This window comes from Gobio gobio, assembly GCF_949357685.1.
Source record: "Gobio gobio genome assembly, chromosome: 7".
NCBI classification, from domain to species: Eukaryota; Metazoa; Chordata; class Actinopteri; order Cypriniformes; family Gobionidae; genus Gobio; species Gobio gobio.
In genome coordinates this window covers 8798375-8822235 of record NC_137103.1, presented here as the reverse complement: position 1 = coordinate 8822235, position 23861 = coordinate 8798375, and the positions used below count along the sequence as shown (strand labels likewise).

General features: G+C 38.7%; 1 protein-coding gene across 1 annotated transcript in view; it reads right to left on the bottom strand.

Annotated features, from left to right (window-relative positions):
• adam23b (ADAM metallopeptidase domain 23b) overlaps positions 1-23861 on the bottom strand; it is a 60423-nt gene that overhangs the window by 28873 nt on the left and 7689 nt on the right. The window contains exons 3-6 of the mRNA XM_079822446.1: positions 23310-23386; positions 8495-8558; positions 2479-2561; positions 2167-2230 (exon numbers count right to left, since the gene is read on the bottom strand). Coding sequence (XP_079678572.1) covers positions 2167-2230; positions 2479-2561; positions 8495-8558; positions 23310-23386 — 288 coding nt within the window. The remainder of the gene's footprint in view (positions 1-2166; positions 2231-2478; positions 2562-8494; positions 8559-23309; positions 23387-23861) is intronic.

The window sequence follows — 23861 nt, the reverse complement described above, 5'->3', positions numbered from 1 at the left end:
ATTGTCTTGACCAGGACCACACCCCTAAATGCATTGAAGCAACTGCCATGTGATTGGTTGATTAGATAATTGCATTAATGAGAAATTGAACAGGTGTTCCTAATAATCCTTTAGGTGAGTGTATGGCTGCGTTCACACTGCAGGGCTTAATGCTCAATTCCGATTTTTTGAAAAAAATGAGATTTTTTTGCAAGGCCGTTCACATTTCCAATTAAATGCGACCTTTTATGATCTCCTGTGTGAACGTGAAATGACCCAGAAGTGACCCGCATGCGCAGAAGAGTACTCAACGGTCAACGACGTCACTTGTTGAAATGTTTTCAAAAACCGCCCGGTTCCGATAAGAGCCCTCGAGTTTGGCCTGAATAGAGCTGTCCCCCCAAATATTAATTAACTCCGAAATCTCGCTTCCCTTCCACTGACTGGTCTCCGCATCGTCCGCCATAGTTGTTTATCTTCTCATTCCCGCCTACTTCAACGTACAATGATGATGTTTGTCACGTATCAACGACGTGCGGGTCGGATACATGTGACCTGGCAGTTCAGACTGAAGACGCATTTCAAAAGATCGGATATGTATCGGATTTGGACCACATACCCAAGTGGCCTGGGTCGCATTTGAAAAGATTGGATCTGTGTCGTTCAGACTGTCATGAAAAGATCAGATATAGGTCGCATAAGGGCAAAAAAATCGGAATTGGGTCGTTTCAGCCTGCAGTGTGAACGCAGCCTAAGTTAAAGGGATCAAAGCTGAATTTATCATCATTACTCTAGTCTTCAGTGTCACATGATCCTTCACAAATCATTCTCATATGAGGATTTGATGCTCAAGACGCACATTTATGATTATTATCAATGTTGCAAATGGTTATGTCGCTTAATGAAGTGTGAAATATAAATCTTTTGTAACATTATAAAAGTCTTTACTGTCATTTCTGATCAATTTAAAGCCGCACTAGGTAACTTTTGCTCTCGGGCTCCCCCTACAGTTGTGAAACAGTATTGTCCTCTACTACTGTCGTAAACGGTCACTCTACATCAGGGGATGCATCGCACGTGCATTTGTTGACATGACAACTATGATAGCCCTGAACACTGCAGGAGTTCACATGCAGGCGTTCTGCTTGCGTCGCGTGTGAAATGTCTTCATCCCAGGTACAGTGGCATATGTTTCAGCATGTCATATGAATACAATTTCATGGGTTTTATTTTTTTCAAATGCCAAATGATCGCGATGCTCACGTTTACAAGCCAGCGTCATTATAGTAGCCTAGTCTATTGGTTCCCGTTTTACAGAATCTATATGATACTTCAATTCAATGTTTGAGTGGTAGGTAATAACCATATATCGTCAATATTATATTATCAAGCTACCATAGATGAATCTGCAAATTCGAAAAATCGATTTGCATTAAAGCTTGAGGAAAGACAAATAAACCAATATCACAGACATGTTAGGTATCCTAAAATATGATTTTGTATGTATTACGTATTTACTTGCAAGAATGTAGCCCCTCCTCCTTCAGCTCACGCCAACGAGCAAACGCTGGCCCAATGTTGATCCTCGTCCTGCCTTTAATCCGATCACTTTCTCGTTTTCTCTTTTTGCTTTCCTCAGACAAAACCTTTGCTTTCTTATTTTTCTGTGCTGCTTCGGCCATGACTATAACATTCGGCAAACAAATGATTTGCGAGCGATTTTTTCACGCACGTCCGAATTTAAGGAAGTGGGGATGGTGGTGGAAGTGACGTATATGCCGTAAAGCAGTCTAATTTTGTAGTTCTTTTTGTTCTCGGGTTACTACCCGAAACCCGAAGTTTAAAAGTACGATTAAAAACGACACAGACCCCGTCAGGCTATGGCAGACGTGTCATTCAACCTATTGTAAGTCGATGTATCATCACAAGAGTTTTGAAAATATATTATGAAGGTTGAAAAGTTACCTAGTGCTGCTTTAATGCATCCTTTATAAATAAAAGTATTAATTTATTTCCCACCACCACATGTATTTCTGGTAAATTCGATGAGAATTATAAGTATATTTAATTTAATTATATCTGCACAATTCACATAAACATAATTGAATTGGATAATGAGTTGTAGTGTACATAAATGTTGGTCTGTGTGTATACAAATGAAATGTACATGTAGAAAAGAAAACTTACAATAGCGTGAGTCTGCTTAAGTGGCTCAATTGTGTACATATGGACTCCATCATCAAACATGCCACTGGGTACCAGAGAGAGACAAACAGTCATGTTTGATCTGCTTCTATCCAAAGCAACTTAGAAATGAGGAAAACATACAGACACACTACACACTACAGTACAATGAGTTAGGGGAACATCATTTGTAGCATAAACATACATTTTTAAGTTGATTACTCAAAAACATTACTTACAAATGGGAAAAAATACAGACAGAACTGATTGAGTCAGTAAAAATCTTTAAGTGGATGTATTCACTGCAGTACTCACTGTAAACCGTTACAGGTGGACAGAGCGGCATGCGAGTTGTCATTTCCTCTGATCCGGCCGTGGTAGTAACAGTGCTCTCCACCCTGACAACACACACATTTAGAGCCTGTTTACACCTTTGATCAGATAGCTATCCAATCGTGAAAAGACCACCGTTTTGTCGAAAATCGAATACTTCCCTACTACAGTGGCATGAAGAAGTATGTGAACCTCTTGCAGAATCTGTGAAAATGGGAACCATTTTAACTAAATAAGAGGGATCATACAAAATGCATGTTATTTTTTATTTAGTACTGTCCTGAATGAGATATTTTACATACAAATGTTTACATATAGTCCACAAGACAAAAAAAATAGCTGAATTTATTAAAATAACCCTGATAAAAAGTTTCTGAACCATTGATTCTCAGAGCTGTGTGTCGTTCCCTGGATGATCCACGGCTGTCTGTGTGTGTGTGTGTGTGTGTGTGTGTGTGTGTGTGTGTGTGTGTGTGTGTGTGTGTGTGTGTGTGTGTGTGTGTGTGTGTGTGTGTGTGTGAGTGTGTGTGTCGTTCCCTGGATGATCCACGGCTTTGTTTTGTGATGGTTGTTCTTGAGTCTCTTGTTTGTCCTGAGCCGTTAAACTGCCCAATGTTCTTCAGAAAAATCCTCCAGGTCCTGCACATTCTTCAGTTTTCCAGCCTCTTTTTCACATTTGACCCTCTCCAGCAATGACTGTATGATTTTAAGATCCATCTTTTCACACTGAGGACAATTGAGGGACTCAAACACAACTACTAAAAAAGGTAGAATCATTCACTGAAGCTCCAGAAGGAAACGCGATGCATTAAGAGCCGGGGGGTGAAAACTTTTGAACAGGATGAAGATGTCCAAATTTTTCTTATTTTGTTCAAATATAATTTTTTTTTCATTTAGTCCTGCCCTTCAGAAGCAACAGAAGATACTTGCATGTTTCCCGGAAGACAAATTAAGTACAATTTACCTTGATTTTCAAATCAAGCTCTTAATGCGTTGTGTTTCCTTCTGGAGCATCAGTGAATGTTTGAACCTTTTTTAGTAGTTGTGTTTGAGTCCCTCAATTGTAAATTGTAAGAAACTTTTTATCAGGGTTATTTTAATAAATTCAGCTATTTTTTTGTCTTGTGGACTATATGTAAAAAAAAAAAAATTATGTAAAATATCTTATTCAGGACAGTACTAAATAAAAAATAACATGCATTTTGTATGATCCCTCTTATTTAGTTAAAATTATTCCCATTTTCACAGATTCTGCAAGAGGTTCACATACTTTTTCATGCCACTGTATATAGTATGCGAAAAACAGTACGCCAACGGAGTAGTACGTCCGAATACATAGTATTCGAAAAGTAACAGGAGAAAACTCCCCAGATGACCTACTACTTCTGTTGAGATTCTGAAGTGTGCATTCGATGGACACTTTACTATCCCGTGAGGCCACGGGAGGGGATTTATGAATGGAAGTTAAAGCTGCACTATGTAACTTTTCCGTCTGCTAGAGGTCGCCTCTTCAAAACAAAGGCGTAGTTTGATGACGGCACGTTTGAGCGCAGGGACATGTGGTCTTCACCTCACAGCCGGTGGGAGAGAATCGGGACAGGACTCGGGCAGAAATCATGTTGATGTGATTATTAACGTTACTGTAGTGAAGCAGAGCAGGAGCGAGTGTTGTGGAGCTGAGGAACCGCTGGAGCGATTGTTAATAAGATGAACACAACACACACCTCGCGACTCCCTCACACGTCCCGGTTCCTTGGTTAAAATAGCAAATTCTCATGATTTACAAATACCTGGATATTGCAAGTACTCGACCGAACCAAATATTTAACACTGGCCTAGTGATTTTTGGATATTTTACTGAATTTTTTTTTACATATGGCTTTAAGCGTCACAACTGACAGTGACAACATGGCGGATGTAGTACGTCTACACTCAAATTACAAGTTTTAAAAGCATGTGACGACTTTTACAGTACATCAGTAATTATGATGAAAACACATACAGTATATATGTAACTCGATGCAAATGAAGAGCGACTTTCAGGACTGACAACCAATAGGAGTGAAGTCAGTGGAGCGCACGTGATCTGTCACTACATCCTGAGGTGGAGAGCGTCGGAAGCAAGATGGAGGAGAAGTTATTTTAGCGGTCAGCAACTTTCCTATGATTTATGATATGTCTCTGTGTACATACGGTGATACTCGCTGTGCTGACTGGTGCTTTCACTTCCGCTAAGAGATAAATATCACTCCCGGATGGCAAAGAGCACTCACTGTTTCTCATTCATCCTTAATATTGAGCATTTTCTGTCCTGATTCCGTTTATTTATAGTCTTTTCCCTCCAAAAATGTTTGTTTTCATTTTTTTTCTCTCCTATTGCAGTCTTTGATCTTGAAACGAGCCGATTGCTTTCGATTGTCTGTTACTTTCATTGACATAAATTTGCATAGTGTGGGAAGTAAAGATCGGATTTGTATTGGTTTTCCTGTATGGTGGGTATATGTGTACAAACGCAAAAATGCAAAAGTTTAACAGTCTGATGTTTGTCTAGCTACTATAAAAGTGATTCTTCGTGCAATGTCAGAGCGACTGATCTTCAGCCTCTCTCTGCTTTGCTTCAGCAGAGTTTGCTGGTCATGTGACCTGACCTGCAGGTGAACTTGCCGTGCTGATTCAGCAGTGAAGTCTTGATTTACCTGATTTAGCACCTATCAGCATCCTCTCGCTCTATCTCCCTCCGGTCATGCTCTTTTATGTTACTCTCCCCCTCTCTCATAATCTTTGTGTCACATCTGTCATCTCATCTCTACCGTCACACAACACTGTAGGCGGTTGGATTATTAAACTGTAACACCCGACGAGTTAGGATAACACGTTTCAATTGAGGAAACCGATTGCCTCAGTGCATTTAAGTTCAAGAACTGTGAAATAGCCCAGCAAAGAGACTACCACTGCATCAGCAAGTGCAGTTACTACATTTAAACAAAGCAGCATAAAGATAAAATATCATTTAATTCCAACGTTTATTCTCCTTACAGAGTCTGAAGCGAGGCATGAAGGGAAATAGAGACTACCGAAACTACTAAAAACGTATCATATTAAACATATCGTTGTCATGTAAACGTACCCTCAGACAGCCGTTGAGTGTACACTCATTATTGCGGTGCATTATGGGATTGAATGAGCGCACTCCATTATGTTCACTATGGTTTCGGACACCACTACAAATGGTTGTCCCCTCAAATAATTTCCTATTTGAGGGTATAGGGGCCGATTTCGTATTCAGCTAGTTTCCATTGCCATCTTGTTAGATATCTTGTTTGTTACCACCTGTCCTTCATTTAGCCTCTTGTTACCTTCGTGTATTTAAACCATTCAAAATTAAGGGTACAAATTTCCTCCTCAAAACGGCCGTGCTCGTGAGGTAGCACTTTTTCAAAGTTCAGGAACTTTCCCACGGCTCGCGCGCTCTTTCAGATTCAAATACAGACGATCCAGAGTCGACGCCCACATCAACTCATACAAACACATCTAGTGAAGCGCTGTAACGTTACTTCAGCTACATCGCTTTGAGACGTTGAGGAATAATCCTGTATTTATTCTGCTAATGAAAAGCTGTTCATTTCTAAGAGCAAAGGATTCCGCCGCTGATTGTAAGGTCAGTTTATTCTGTTAGCATCTGTGAATATTAAATGCAAAAAGACCATTTAAATATGATTCCTATTGCAACATTAAATGTCATACACGCAAGACTTTTTAGACAAGATTTATTTGGCTTGTTTTGGACAGATTATAACGTGTTTATTGTAAAAGAGCCTAGTGTCACATCAATAAAGCTTTTATTCGCAAATGTCTGCTCAGATGCTATAAATATAGTACCAGTCAAACGTATTTTGCTTCATATTGATGTTTAAATAGTATAGCCTAATGAAATGTTTTTAATTTAATATCAAAGTTTGTCAGAAATGATTCAGGAGTTTTGTTTTGTAGAAAGTGTTTTTTTGTTTAGTAGAATGAGAATTTTAGCATGAGACTACTTTCAAAAACATAAAAAATAGTACAAAAAATGTTTTTAAAAAAATGCTCTTCTTAGTAATTTTTGTCTTGTTTCTAGTCTAAATATTTAAATATTCTTAAATCAAGATGCATTTACAAGATAAGTACAATTTTAAATAAGAAGAGCATTTTTTTTAAAGTGTAGTCAAATCTTTTGATCATTTAAAATATAATGGGCCTTTGTTGACTTCATTCTAAATAAATGATTCTGGAGTTTTGTTTTGTAGAAAGTGAATTTTTCGTTTTGTAGAAAGTGAATTGCTTTCTTTAAAGTGAATTTCGTTTTGTATAAATTGTATCTTAATTTTAATTATTTATTATTAATTTTTTTAGCATGAGACTACTTTCAAAAACATAAAAAATAGAACAAAAAATGTTTTTTAAAAACTGCTCTACTTAGTAATTCTTGTCTTGTTTCTAGTCTAAATATTTAAACATTCTTAAATCAAGATGTATTTACTAGATAAGTACAATTTCAACTAAATAAGAAGAGCATTTTTTTGCTCTCTCAGTCACACTGAAGCTCATTCATTATGCACCTCATTGTACAGCTCATTATGCGGGCTATTATGTTCTTTTGTTCTCTCAGGTGATATCCAACATTATTCATTAGCTATCACGCCTCCTCGCACACTGGCTTTGTGAAGAAAAACTGTCTTACAAATTTTAAATCAGTGTATTGTTTTATGTGAATGAGTAGGCTCAATAATTCTCACATCAGTTTGATTAGCTCAATGATTCTCACATCACCCATTATTCAAAAGTCTTGTGGACACATATCTATTGTGTGTTTTGAGGCCTTAATTTTAAAGCAATTTTTTTTGTTTTTTTTCTTTGTGCTGAATTACACCTTTGCCATTAATGTGTTTATAAGCAACTGAAAAAAGCACAAATTTAAGAGCATGTCAAAACTTCTAAAGGGCCCCAAAACAGCTCAGACTCCTAGGGGTTAAAAAACAAAACAAAACAATGGACCAACGACAAGGTTCAGGCTTTATTAAGCTTATATGTGGAGGATAAAATCCAGTGGGCTCTGGAAAGTCGCGCACAGTCCTACGTCACCGGGCTAATCTTCCCGGTGCTAAGGTAAAAAGAGTTCCTGGGACAAATTGTTCTGGGTCATTTGGGTGTAAATGGGGCTATGGATTATCATGTCAAGCCAGTATGCAACAGCTTCATTTAGTACATTTGACTGAGTTTATACCATTGGCACATTCTCATTTGTGTCCCAGTGATTTACTACTGATATTATTAACAGGAAAGATTAAAGAGGATTTATTATAGGGCACACCGAAAACAACTGACACTTTTACACAGTATAAATTATAAGCATGAAACCAAATTAACTGGGGTTCTTTCACAATTGTAGTTACGGTACACAGGTTCAGCAGTAATGTCTTCCCATGAAATTATATGGCTGTTATTATAACTGATTAAAATAGTCATTGTATGACTAACTATTCTCAAAAAAAGAGAGCATAAGCCGTTTTTCCACCATCAGTCCGAACGGTTCTGAGAACAGGAACAGGAATGTTTCCAGTTATATTTCCACTTGAGCTTGGTTTGGCATGGTACAATTACAATCTGTTCTTAGCCTGTCTAATTCTCAGCGCAGTTGGCTAACAAACTAAACACCAGTTAATAATAAAATGAAAATAAATATCTGATCATCCTCTATAACACAGTGGCTATTAACATCTCATACATCTATAAACTCTTTCAATACCAAAGCAATGACTGCCGCATTTGTATTACATCCCAAAGAGCTTCTTTATCAGACCCACAGTGCAAAATGAAACCAAATCCGTACCAGCTGGACCGGAACGGAACAAAATAGAAAGGTTAAGCAACGAGAACAGTGTGTCCCAATGGTGGAATAGCATCTATACAGTTCAGACAGAGTGAAGTGACAAACAATTAATTAAAAATGGCTAATTTATACCTTCCCGAGGATGGCCTTCCCTTCCTCATAGTGTATCTCCACATAGTCTGAGGACAGCAGGTCACTGGAACACACAAACACACACAAATGTGAACTGGTATGAACTTATGATCATCTGTTGATTCTGGATATCAGAAGACTCTGGTATTCTGGCTCGAGTTTACACACAGGGACTGTTTTCTTCTGCTGAAGAGTATTTGCTTTGAAAGGAAAGTATCTGAATCCAATTCGGTTGGACCAGAGCCTATATTTCAGGGGAAATGTCACTATAGTCAGTTCAACATATGTGCAACACGTTTTTTGCATGTTTCCAGTATTTCTGTTACATACCCATGCAAAGAAGAAGAAATTCAAGTGCTATTAGTATACTTTTTTTTTTTTTTTAAATAACAGTATATTTAGAAGATAGTCTTGTATTTATCAGAGATATACTTAATGAAAATGCTTGGCTTTTACTGACAAGTTAAAAAAATCTGTATGTTTGGCCTATAATTGTACTTAATCTTTTGATCAAGATATACTTAAGAAAAGTATAATTATGTATTCAAAGTATACTTTTCTTATAGTTGTGTTTAACATTTTAGTTTGTATTTAGCTAGCAAATAGAGCAAGTTTCTTTATGTAATACATAAATCACTGACATAGGTAGTTTACATAAAGGAGTTATGTTGAAGTACATTTAAAGGCTTATTATTTTAAGTATAAAAATGTATATCTAAATAGAAAGTGCAACAAAAAAAAAAACTTTAAGTATCTGTTAAGTTCACCTAAAGAAAACGTCTCAGGTTACGACTAACCATTGTTGAACCACAGCCAGACCAAATAATGTCAGCTTCTGAAATGTCGAAGCAAGTCGATCACAGGAGGTATGGGGGGGCAAAGCAGTGTCTCATTAGAGTCGTAACCTGAGACGTTCCCTTTCGTGGGAACTTGCACTGCATCAAAGACGCTATGGGAACGAAATACCCACAACGGCATACTGATAAGTGTCTGTCTAGTGTGAAATCATGGTGAGCACAACTAAGACATGAGTGGGACCCTGGTGTAGACCCCAAAAACCTCACAAATGTGGTTTGCATCACACACGTCTTGAAATGGCACGCCTCACAATAAGGCTTTAAAAGCCACCGCACTCCTAGTTGAATGAGCTCTGAAAGCTATAGGTGAAGACCAGATGCTTACTCATACTCTGCTTAGATGCTGGGGACCCTCGTCTAGGAAACCCGAAGCACACAAACAACTGGTTAGTTTTACACCACAGGACAGTTCTGTGGACATAATCATCCAATTCTTTGACTAGACAAAGCAGATTCAGTCTTTCTGATGTCAGAAAAGGGGTGAGGAACACTATAGATCATGCCACATTGGCGGGGACCTTAGGAATGTACCCCGGTCTAGGGTGTAGAAAAGCTTTCACCACGTTATAGCCAGAAGAAACGACACCAACGGGTTTATCCTCTATGACCCACCACCCAAAGGTGTGTGGTAAGCAGCTATGGCCGCCATGTAAACGCTCACGGTGCCGGTGTCTGTTTTGGCAGAATACTGCCATCTAGTGGTAGCAGGTTTTCTTAGACAGCTGTGTGTGTGGATCGTGCAAGGCCAAACCGGCGAAATGAAAGTCTCAAAATCCAAATGAATCAAATAGGATCGACTCGTACCCGTTGCACGCACAAATTCTGACCAACATTAATACAAAATCAATGTTTTGCATTCACAACTATGTCTCCATTTGTACAAATCACTGCACATTCATGTGAATCTGGATTTTGCACACACAAGTTGTAAAGTAGTAGTTTAAATGTAGTAATGCACATTTGTTATTTGTGCATACATTAATAATTAGAACCAGGCATATTCACTGGTAGTTGTGTGTGTGTGGGTTGTGAAATGCTCGAAAAGAAAGTCTCAAAATCCAAATGAGATCGACTCAGAAAAGACGGCAATAAATGCACGCGTGTCACATGATCCACAAATGTGCATATTTGTACGAATCGTTGCACATTCATGTAATTCTGTATTTTGCACACACACAAGTTGAAAGGCATTTGTTTGTGGATAGTAAAAATATCTGCAAAATGTATCAAGTTCATGGATAATTGTGCTTGCATTTATTCATCCTTTTGATACTAAAATCATCCCATATTTCAGCCTCATAATAAATGAGTAGTTTGGGAAATGAAGACATGGTGTGGAGATCTGGAAAAAATGGCAGGCGAGGAGATTGTGATTTTGAAAGCAGGAAAAGTTAATCTAATGTACTCTTTTGCTTCTCGGCCAGCCAATTGATATTTATTTTAGCAATGGCACGAGTCAAAACCTCCATAAGCTCCTTGTAAGCAGAAGTGTAAGGTGACTGGTCCTCAACATCTCCTGTGTCAATGCAAACAACATCCAACTCCTCAGGGATGGATAGCTGCAGCACCGGTGCCTCACTTGGGGTCGAAGAAACTGCTGAGCATGCTTTCTAACCCAGAGAAAAGGTGCTAGGATCCAGCAGATAAAGGCAGAGCCCGTCTCTAACCCCTCAACTAGATCCATTTGCAAACCCTACGACCTGAGTCGCCACTCTGCCTCAGCTGCAGCGGGACCCAAACTAAGAGGAATGCGAGCCTGGGCGCCCTCCTCAAAGAGCGAGAGCTGACCGTGCTTTCTCCGCTCCCAAACAAACAAAAAATACATTATAAATTATAAATGTGTATCCCCATCCGTAATGTATTGATGGCGAAGAGGGACATACGATTTTAAATTGCTGTTTGCTTGCCATTATACTCCTGTCTTAGTTAAATATACAGGTGCTGGTCATATAATTAGAATATCATCAAAAAGTTGATTTATTTCACTAATTCCATTCAAAAAGTGAAACTTGTATATCATATTCATTCATTACACACAGACTGATATATTTATAATGTTTATTTCTTTTAATTTTGATGATTATAACTGACAACTAAGGAAAATCCCAAATTCAGTATCTCAGAAAATTTGAATATTACTTAAGACCAATACAAAGAAAGGATTTTTAGAAATCTTGGCCAACTGAAAGTATGAACATGAAAAGTATGAGCAATGCGGCGTGGAGGAGATCAGTCTGTGGCACTGCTCAGGTGTTATGAGAGCCCAGGTTGCTCTGATAGTGGCCTTCAGCTCTTCTGCATATCGCATCTTCCTCTTCACAATACCCAATACATTTTCTATGGGGTTAAGGTCAGGCGAGTTTGCTGGCCAATTAAGAACAGGGATACCATGGTCCTTAAAGCAGGTACTGGTTGCTTAAGCACTGTGTGCAGGAGCCAAGTCCTGTTGGAAAATGAAATCTGAGCATGAAGTGCTCTAAAACCTCCTGGTATACGGCTGTGTTGACCTTGGACCTCAGAAAACACAGTGGACCAACACCTGCAGCCATGGCACCCCAAACCATCACTGACTGTGGAAACTTTACACTGGACCTCAAGCAACGTGGATTGTGTGCCTCTCCTCTCTTCCTCCAGACTCTGGGACCCTGATTTCCAAAGGAAATGCAACATTTACTTTCATCAGAGAACATAACTTTGGACCACTCAGCAGCAGTCCAGTCCTTTTTGTCTTTAGCCCAGGCGAGACGTTTCTGACGCTGTCTGTTGTTCAAGAGTGGCTTGACACAAGGAGTGCGACAGCTGAAACCCATGTCTTGCACACGTCTGTGCGTAGTGGTTCTTGAAGCACTGACTCCAGCTGCAGTCCACTCTTTGTGAATCTCCCCCACATGTTTGAATGGGTTTTGTTTCACAATCCTCTCCAGGGTGCAGTTATCCCTATTGCTTGTACACTTTTTTCTAGCACATCTTTTCCTTCCCTTCGCCTCTCTATTAATGTGCTTGGACACAGAGCTCTGTGAACAGCCAGCCTCTTTTGCAATGACCTTTTGTGTCTGGCCCTCCTTGTGCAAGGTGTCAATGGTCGACATTTGGACAACTGTCAGGTCAGCTTCTTCCCCATGATTGTGTAGCCTACAGAACTAGACTGAGACCATTTAAAGGCCTTTGCAGGTGTTTTGAGTTCATTAGCTGATTAGAGTGTGGCACCAGGTGTCTTCAATATTGAACCTTTTCACAATATTCTAATTTTCTGAATTTAAAAAAACCTTCTTCATGTATTTTACAACACTTCAGCTTGTGATTCTTATCTAGTGGGGGTCATTTTTTAGGATTCTTTACCTAACTGAAGTCTCTGAGATCCTGACACCTTGCACTTCTGGAGACTCCAGGTAGGTTGCAGCTTTGGAAAATGGTGGCGCTGGAGACTAAAGGGTTCCTGATGGTTTCACCCTTAATTCTTCACCTTAATTCTTCATTCTTTTGCGGTTAACAGGTGTCTTTTCTCCGCCACATGTTTTTGTCTGAACCTGCTGACCCAACGAGCATTTCACTGTCCAATGGTCATGCCTTAACTGCAATGTCTAGTATTGCATTAGTATTGCATCCTTCTCATGGGCATTTAATACTTTTTGACTTTTCAGTCTGAGTTAAATCTCTTTTTTGGCTCAATTTATCTGTAAAAGAAAACATGCCTAATAATTCTGCACACCTGAATATAAGGTGATTTTCATTTCCAGCCTTCATGAACAATTATATATCACTTATACATTATTAAATACTAAATCAATAGTAGTTTTTAGGATTACTGTGGTTTGGAATTGGTCAAATGTGCCTGGAAAAAAAATATGATCAGAAAATCAACGTGCCTAATAATTCTCCACTCCCTGTAGTGCTTGTGACAAACAAACAATAAATAGAGACAATTTCACATAGAGTCCTTGCTGAAAGCAAAGAGGCTGACATTGTTTGGTCCAGGTGCACTTTATAGCTTCCTGATCATGACATCATCCATCTATGATGTCCCAACATGCAATTCCATGCAAATGCTGATTGCACACATGCTTCACGCAGAGGCATTCCCATAGCGTGGATAATTTGATGCTGCGCAAGTTCCCCTGAAATTAATAATTGCAGTATAAAAACTAGTAGTTTACTTTCTTATATAAAAAGCGAGTTAGAAGTATACAGTAGATAGTAAATTAACAGCATAGTTCAGAGAAGTTACAATACAAAAGAAAAACTTAGCTGTCAATAGTTGTGTACCCAAAGTTTACTAACTCCCCATTTAGGTATATAGGACTTGACTTTGGGACTTTGGCCACCCTCAGGATCACGTACTGTAGCTGTCGGCCTTGTCATCGCACACCTGATGCATTATGTCAAAACAGACGAATATAAGAGGTGCTTTAGGCTGAGACTGAGACATTCATCTCTGTTTGTATTTATGTAAAATGAAGGTAGGCAGTGTTTAGTGTGTGTGTGTGTGTGTGTGTGTGTCAGAAGGTGACACTTATTGACCTTCAACGTCCTTTAATCATCACAAGCCTGAACTTGAGTCAGCGAGGCAGAGCACACAAACATGCGCTCTAGCTGACAAAACACTAGCTGTCTCGTTCTTAGCTGACTGCTCACTTCAAGAGACGCCAGTTTCTGCCAGAATGGCGTTCTCCTGTAACCTTGTGGAAGTGACTTAAACACACAGTCAGGTTTCCTCCGGAGCAAACAGATCAGAATATTCTAATTAGGCTAGTGCGTGTGCATATGTGAGGGAATGTCAGGACACATTGTGATAGAAAGAACTGTATTATATCCTTATCCATCTGTCTGTCTATGTATGGCCTAGATATAACAATGCTATTCACCCAGTGTTTTCCATACTAATCCATCATGAACTGATAAAGTAACTCTACAGTAACACAATCTCAATGTACTCCAATGGCAACACTTCTTTTATGGGTCACTTGTTATTAAGGGTTCAAGCACGTAGCGCTGAAACCCTATTGTAATTGTAAAATTTGCCAAGGATCAGCATTCTCCCCTAAAAGTGAGCAGGCAGACCAAACCGTAAGTCATAGAGATTTGAAACTTCGAGGGCTGGTTGTACTCACACCGCCTACACCGTCACCAAGCCTCACCCAGAACGGCCTGACGGGGGCGCTACAGTGGTCAAAAGTATGAAATGGCTCATAACGCCTAAACCGTTAGGCGAAGACTCAATTGTCTTATATTGTTGGAATCCTTGGCTCAAGATGGACACAATTCAGGTCTCGGATTTGCTCGTCATTTTGCGAAATGTTCAGTTATTTTGGATATTTTTGAAAAGCCTACTTTTGCGAACTAGCAGGGTTTTTCCTACATTGAAATTTTTTTGGCGGCCGCCAAAGCAAATTTTTGTCCCGCCAAAGCTTTATGTGATGAGTTATTGTGATTTATGAATGATGTAGAATAGATGCTGAGTGACAGAGAGAACGATCAGAGCTCCTCCCTCGCTCGCACTCTCTCTGTCTTTAAAATAAGCATTCTTAGCTTTCTAATATTTCCCATATTACGTTAATCAAAATCAAAAGGTCGGAAGACCGAATCCATGTTGCACGTGGCGCTATCAGACGATGTTTTCCTTTAATTACCGCTGGCGCTGGGTGTGAAATGCGCTCAAAAAACATTGACTGATTCTCTGACCAGCTGACATAAACCATACTTTCAATAAACGGGAAACAAATCCTATCCGGTTATGAAGTGTTTTCTGTGTGTTGACAAATCTTTTGCGATGTTCTAATAGACGGGATTCACACACAACGCGTCTGCTAATGTCCGATTCGCCACCTAATGACTCCTTTGAACCGAATCATTTTAACGACTGGTTAGAACAACTGATCTGTCCAACACTGAACTCACGAATCAGTTTAATCATTAACTCTGAACACATCTGAAGAGAACAAGTGTGCTTACCCCATTCAGCAAGAGTGGGTGTAAGAGTTAGTTGTAATTATTCACAGTCTTTGAGCTTATTTATGTTCATAATGTGTAGTAAAATAAATAGCCTATAAATCACTTAGTTTAGACTGGAGTGAGGTGAACCCAGAACAAAGTTGTTGTTAGCAAGCTGATCATTTTATGAAATTGTATATGGCAGAAAATTAGGCTATTTGTTCATTTTTTTATTCTACTTTTTAATATTGATATGATTATATACCAAAACAATTATCAGTAAATAGTGTAAAAATGAGGAACAAAAACAAACATCAAGGTATCCCACATGAAAAAATACTATAGTATATAATAGTATATTATAGTATTTACTACACTTTGTTAATTTACTGTAGTATATTTACTATAGTACGGTTCAAAAACACTATAGTATTTACTAGAGTAATTTTACTATAATATACTACAGTATTTTTTCATGTGGGATCAAAATAAGATAAGCTAAAGTTACAAACTTTCTTTGAATTTATTTAAAATGTATTGTCAGTATCGTGCTTGCAGATCACGTGGGTAGGGTACTTTTTTACTGTGCGTGTGTGTGTATGTGTGTGTGTGTGGATGACCATGTCTGTCAGCCACCACCGAAGACCATTTTTGACCCAGGAAAAACCCTGACTAGTCCTAGGTTTTTGGCCCGATCGGAACCAAACCAGCGCAGCAAGATTCTCTGGAGTCTGATTGTCAATAGTTGTGAAATTTCTGTTCATGGTCCCTGAGGGGATTCAAAATGTTCGAAGTAGGAGGAGCCACTTTTTAATTAAAATGGTGTTAACTCGAGAACGGAATGAGATATTTTCACCAAACTCAGCACACCTATGTAATACGCACGCATTCTGTGGTCGAGCGAAAAAGGACGAGGCGAATGGCGACTTGGTGCTGCTACTGTCATGGAGACGGTATTCCCTGTGTCTGTGGCTCTTTCAGCAGATAATGCGCCGCCACAAAGCACAAATGCTTCAGGAATGGTTTGAGGAGCACAACAACGAGTTTGAGGCGTTGACTTGGCCTCCAAATTCCCCAGATCTCAATCCAATCGAGCATCTGTGGGATGAGCTGAACAAACAAGTCCAATCCATGGAGGCCCCACCTCACAACTTACAGGACTAAAGAATCTGCTGCTAACATCTTGGTGCCAGATACCACAGCACACCTTCAGAGGTCTAGAGGAGTCCATGCCTCGACGGGTCAGGAATGTTTTGGCAGCAAAAGGGGGACTAACACAATATTAGGAAGTCTACATTTTAGATAGTCTACATAGATTTTAGAAAGGCTACATTACTTCCAACTGTAGATAAAGCAGTGATCAACATCTGTATGCGGCCTGGGTGATCTTAGCTGCCAAGAGAAATTATTCAATTTCATGAATTATTACAAAGGAAAAGATTTATTTTCTCTGGAACAACATCTGGAATCCTGCTTAATCTGACCAGTAACATGTATTCAGATATCAGGCAGGGTCAACCCAACAGTGTAATTATGTTGGCTTGAACTATTATTTATTCTGGTTTTTTGGGGGTTTTTTTGCTTTCCTTTTTTTGTCCTCATAGTTCATGATAAGGTTTGTACTGTAAATATTTTCTACTATTAAAGGTGGGATATTTTTTTCTAATCAAAAAGTGCATTTCTTTGTGATTTTAAAATACTTGAAGGAAACAGCTCACTTTTCCGCAGTCATTGTCAATGGGGCAGATTTCTGCTTGTTGTACATGTTGTACATTACATTTATTTGAATGCATTAATGAGAGAGTGATTGTGTGTGTGAATTACTCATACCGTCTCTATTCATTATGAAGCCGTGGTTTGTACTTCAGAGGTATTAAAATCTATAACGGTTGAGTTTCTAAGCTACAAATCACAGGACGGCGTTGACACTGCGTTTCTGTGCTCCTCTCTGCGCGCGATCTTCACGTGATGTGCAAGCTTCTGTCTGAGTGTACGTGTGTCACAATATATCAGGCATTAGTTCAACATAATACACATCTGATGGTCTAACATCGCTTCAATGTTCAAACTGGCAGGCCTTAAAACTCATTTAATTGACAAACTTCATGAGGACGCAAGTGAAAGAGATCTGGCTTCGGGGCTTGCTCGCGCCGTCTCTGTGTGTGTATCAGCGCATATAACAACTGTAATTAACTTGCGTGTATAAACTGTGTAAAACATGCCATTACCATAGTGATTCTGAGCATCTATAAACACAGATAACTGCTCCTGCATCTTTCCGTGTGCCTGCAAACTGCACTTGATGTGACTGACGGGGCGGAGTCACGTGTCTAAAACCGAAATAACCAACATGGGAAAATTACGTCGGTTAGAGGCTCTAAATTTCGGTTTCGATTAGTTTTCGGTTAATCGTCCAGTCCTAGTTTCGACTTTGGAAATTCCCATACTGGACTTTTGAATCCCAAATACTTTCACTGAGGGGGTCAAAACCTTTATACAATAACACATATGGAGTATTTAAGCTTTCTATCACTAGCAAAGCTTAACAACTAACCTAGGACAACATGCTAGACATGTGCTAAAACATGCGAGCAACATGCTAATTCATGCTAGCAATATGTTAAAACATGCTAGTAATGTGCTAATTTGTCTTAAAATTTGTTAGCAATGTGTTATGCTAGCAACATGTTAAATCTTCTGAGAGACCCTCAAACTTGAAGCGTTTAAACTACTTCGAAATAAAATCCTTCAAACTTCAAGCTTTCAAAACATTCTCAAACCTTCTGGTCAAAAATCTAAGCTTTTTTTTTTTGGACAAACCTTTTAATCTAGTTATAGAAGTAATTACAGAAATAAAATACAGCTGTAATTACATGCAGGTATTTTTCAAATACATCAAGTACCTTTAAGTACAATGTACATTAAGAGCATTGTGTCAAAAGATTAACTTTAATGTTAGTCCATACAGTAGTAGTTAAAGATAACTCATATAAAGTGAGACCCAGAGCTGTTTATGATGTTTCAATGTGTAGGACTATAAACGCTGTTTGATTCATTCAGCATGTGATCTCACATCCTTGTGGTAGTTGAAATCATTATTCAGCAACAAGAACATGACACATGAACATGAAACAGAACTCACTAGACATTACAATTATGTTGAATAGCTTATTCAGGACAGTCAAAATAACATGTAGTTTAATCCCAGATTAAACCCCAAAATTGCATATTCTGCAAGGGGTATGAAACTTACAAGCAGAACTGGAGCTTAGGATGCTTTTGCAGACTGTCAGAGTCTGAGAATCACGATTGCTATTTATATTAATTGTCCGTTATAGTTTAGATTCATGTTTAAATTAAATAGATTACATTCAAATTCAAAGTAATCACTTTGATAATCTAAAATACTTTTCGGATGCAAGTGTAATTTGATTACCACCCATTTAAAATCTAACTGTAATGAAATACAGTTACTCAAATTTTGTATTTTAAATAAGTAACTAAGTTGAATGTATTTTTATTACTCCCCAACCCCTGATAATGTCAATTGACAAGTTTAACTTTGATGGAGGGATGCTGTGAGGATGTTAGTACAGGTGCAGTGAGAGGATTCTCTGAGCTGCATGCTCATGCTGTGGGACGGCTATAATTAGATCAAGACTGTCGCACAACCACAACACCGGCCACATGTACACCCGTATAGAGACACACACTGACAGGCTAACAGCACACACACACACACACAGAGGCATTGTGAGAGAGACAGTGAGTCTACGAGGTAAACCGCATAGCAATCAAAGCGGTCTGACAGACAGAGGCACTTCCCTTTCACAATTACAGTATTTTTAGTCTCTCGGGTCTCCTATCAAAATCGCCTCCTCAATCAACTCAAGCATAAGCTGCAGCAACGGAGCCATGGCAGTGACTTTCAGCTAGTTATTTTGACTCAGGGCACTTCTTTAATGAGGTTTTTTTTGCTTGATTTTTCATCCGGCTGGCAAAAATTCTAAGTCAGATTGCTTAGAAAAGTAATAGCACTTGTCATCAGCAAAGCAACACGATTTGAGTTATCACTGAAGTCCAGTGTTGGGGAAAGTTACTTTAAAAAGTAATGCATTACAATATTGCGCTACTCCCTTAAAAAGTAACTAATTGAGTTACTTAGTTACTTTTTAAGAAAAGTAATGCGTTACGTTACTTTTGAGTTACTTTTTCTCACCTGGGCTGGGCTTGTTTTTGTAAAAAAGTTATATTTTTGTGCAATGGTAAAGACCTCTTCATACCAAAATTGAAATAATAAGCCCCAGGCTGAGGTAAAAATGCAAATTCACGCATGAACAGTAGAGGGCGCAGCTCTGCTGCCATTCTGGATAATGGTAGAACATTGGTAATTTAAATATAAAGGTAGATTAAATGCATAAAATAGGTTGTTTTATTTAAAATTTAGTTATTGGAGATTTGCATAGTATTCTGATTTTGCATTTGACTGATTTTATTCATTTTGAGGAGTACTGAATCTTTATTGTGCAAGTGAGATGAATAAATGCTCACATTTCGTCTAGAACTACAATAACCATCATGTTCACACACACACGCCTCTGCACTTATTTATCTCAACATGGGGGCAGGAGAGCTGTCAGTCAAATTAATGTGAAAAAGTAACTCAGATATTTTGTTGTAAATTTGAAAAGTAATGCGTTACTTTACAAGTTACTAGGAAAAAGTAATATTATTACGTAACTCAAGTTACTTATAATGCGTTACCCCCAACACTGCTGAAGTCCTTGACACAAATGGAGTGGGTAAAGTTAGACGAATGAAGTTTAATATTCAGAAACCCCTAACCCTCATTTTGAGCAATAGTAAATACTAAATATAGCTGCAAGCTGAAATTATCAGAGCCAAGCACAACAGAAGCTAGCAGCAGACCAGCTGCAAAAATGAGTAAAGACATTTGGAGAAAATTTTAAAAAAGTTTGACAACCCACATAAATACATTGAGTTGTATAGAGCCAATTTCATGTTTTGTTTAATTATAGCGCCACCGAATGGCACAGTACCATCGCTTTTTTGTGTGTCCTCAGAGTGCCCCCATACATAAGCGTGTGAAATTTGGTGAAAATATCTTATTTCTTTTAGGAGTTATAGACATGTGTATGTATGAACACATAAAAAATGATGCATTTTTTTGCCACTTACTATAAAAATTTTGACATTTGGCCACAATTATATTCTCAATGACCTATGATTCAGATTTTCTTTTGATGGTTTCGTCTCTATCAGACTAACGGTTTCGAAGATATTCGCAAAAGTAGTTTAAGCGCTAAATCACAATGTTTCACAAACTATAAGGCGAAACCTAGCATGTTTGGTGTCGTTGGACTCGGCTGATGACTCCCGTGAAAATAAGTCAACCATATCCAAAGTTATAAGTGTGTAAATATTTTTTTTCACCATTAGGTGGCACTGGTCTGAAATTTCTCAGACTCTTTCAGGACATCGTGCCGATGACCCATACCGAGTTTTGTTACGATATGTTCATGCGTTCGTAAAATACAGCATTTTACTTCAAAATTCAAAATGGCCGACGGCCAAAATTGTAGACAATTGGAAATCATTGGACTCTAGCCTGACAAGCCAGACCCACATCAAGATGTTGGGTCTGGGAACACGCCATTGACAGGGCTCAATCCGAGGGGCGGGATAAACGGTTGTCTGTCAAATTCCCTCTGCACGCAATGGGATAGCACTACAACCAACCAGAGCAACGAAGAAGGTGAAGCGGAGCTAGTTGATAGATTAAACTTTCGCCGTATCCGGTCGGCAAAACTTTGAACACATCGTCCTTTCTTAAGAATGACTTCAGTGCCGTTCTTTGTTCTTTTCTCAAAGAAAAGCTGAACTTCAAGTCTTCTAGAGTCGCGGCCAAAACCGATTGGAAAGACCGCTGTTCACCAGCTTCTTTGTTTACGAGTAGCACACGGAACCGCCACAAATCTGCCGTCATTATGTTAAGCCCGCCCACCGACTCTATACACGATTTGATTGGCCTGGCCAGAGTTTGGTTTTTCCAGCTCGCACGCCAACGGAGAGTTGCTAGACTACCCTGGCTGCAAATTACATTTCTAGGCTAATTGGACTTGGCATGTGGCCCTGAATCTAACAAGATCACTTTTATGATTTTTGGGCAAACCATTCAGAAATTATAAGCAAAAATAGCCATTTTTGCAGCATGTAGCCTCAGGTCATGAAGATATGTTTGGTCAGAATACGATAAATCGTTGCGAATATACAGCCTTATGTCTATTTTCACAAGCAATATGTAAAATTAGTTTGCACGTTATTCGAAAACAGTTTGATGAATCGACTTGAATTAAATATCGACTTGAAACCATAACTTTTGTTGGCACTGTCTGGTTAAATTTTCGTGAAATTCGGATAAACCGTCTTGGAGAAGTGCGAAAAAGTATTTTTTTTGGCGGGAAAATTAAGCGGGAAAATTGGCACTACAGAAAATGATGTCAGTGTTCAATCGAATCATCTTGAGCCACAGAATCTAGCCCTTAGGGTTCATAAGTTATTAGAAAAATATGAGTGCAACTTTGGACAGTTGGTGGCGCTAGAGGGGTTGAGTTAGAGACTCCAAAATTGCTATGGTGACATTTCAGACTGTCCGCTATCCGTGTGCCAAATTGCATAACTTTCCCGCAAGCGGTTCCATGGGCTGTCATAAGCTATGTTTCCATCCAAAGTTGCAAATATAATTTATGCACAAAAATGCAATATCGCATAAAACATTTGCGAATAAAGCACCGTTTCCATCCAGTGAGTCGAAGAGAACATAATCGTCAATTCCTGATAAACTACCCCTAAAAAATCACTAGGAAACATAGAAGCCACCATATATAATAATTTTCGTATATAATAAATTATTTGCGTCTCAGAGAAACTTGTGCATCTCAATAAACGTGCTTTCAGAGGCTGATGTGTTTGGGGCAATCTTTGACAACAGACTTCTGAAAGACCAAAACAGCATTTCAGATGCTGTGCAAACAAGAATTGTTTTGTACTAACAAGATTAGTACAGTTATGCTGTTACATCGCGAAAGTCACATTATTTTTTTTATGCCCATCAAGGAATTTATTCGGTAAATGCGTTTCCATCGCAGTTTTTGCGCATGTTTTCGTATCGGATAGAAAATGTATCCGACTTGAACGAGCGCGTACGTTTTTAATGCGCATTTTTAGAATTTATGCGCATCTTGGCGTTTTCATTCAGCATTTTTTGATGCGATATCCCAAAATGTGCATAAAAATAGGTGGATGGAAACATAGCTATAGACTCCCATGGCAGAAGAAGAATAATCATAAGAACGCCTACGATTACAATAGTTGATCGTTACACCCCTAATAATCACAATTTGGTGAAAATACAGTAATTTTCAGAGACATCATTGATGCAGAACAATCCCTTGTGAAAAAGAAGTACGCTTCATTAAGTGCACTTTCTGTGTGTTAAGAAACAGTCATGAAAGTGCACTCTCTTTAAGTACACTAGAGTGGTCTTTCGTTTCATTAATATTATATTATCTGTAAGTAGGTTTAAAATATACTTAAAATCTGAAATTGCACAAGTGCAATATTCAATGCTAATTGCACATTCAATACAGATAAAGCTCTCTTCTTTTTCACTGTGTCTGTGAGTGTGCATGTGTTAACCACACATAAACACATTCCCTTCAGATGAATGTCTGCTATTGTGTGATAACTGAAGGATGTAGTTATGTAGTGTTTTGGTTACAAAACCTGCAATAAGGCGCTCAATACCACTTTATACTGAGGGGAGAAACGGATATGGAGTTATTTCCAGTGTTTCCCAGCACACAATGCTTCCAGTAACACAAAAGAGAGAACCTGTATTCCCAAAAGTGCATGTGTTAGGTTCACACAGACACAACACATCAATAACCCGGCACGTCAAGGGTCATGAGAGACGTGTGTGTGAGGCCGATGAGAGTCTGTATACTCACTTGTTTAATGTGAGGTCCAGAATGAATTGGGATCCGAAGGCCTGAAGTTGAAATGAAGCCTGAGCGAGATGGACCTCCTATTGAAGAAAGAAAAACAGGAGTCAGGCTAGAGTGAACAAACGTTTACAGATCAGGTCCCTCGATGCTTCATCGGAAATACACCCTTGTTTATTGAACAATCAAAACGCTGTTAGGCAATTCCAAAGCGATGTCTGAGTGATAGTATTATCATAGCAATAATCACAAACATGTCTTGTCAGGGCTGGTGAAACGTGACTAGTAGTACTGTCTGCTTTCAGCTCAAATGTTGCATAATGTCAAGTTGTTTTGAACTTATCTTTTTATTGCTTCCAGAAAGTTCATAAATAAGAGAAAGCAATCGAATGATGTCTTTTATCAGATGGTGGTGTGATATGGTGCATTTCTAGCCTCGGGGTGTGTACAGTTTAGAATACTTTTAAAAAGAGTAATTATTATGGAAATAATATACACTCACCTAAAGGATTATTAGGAACACACACTAATACTGTGTTTGACCCCCTTTCACCTTCA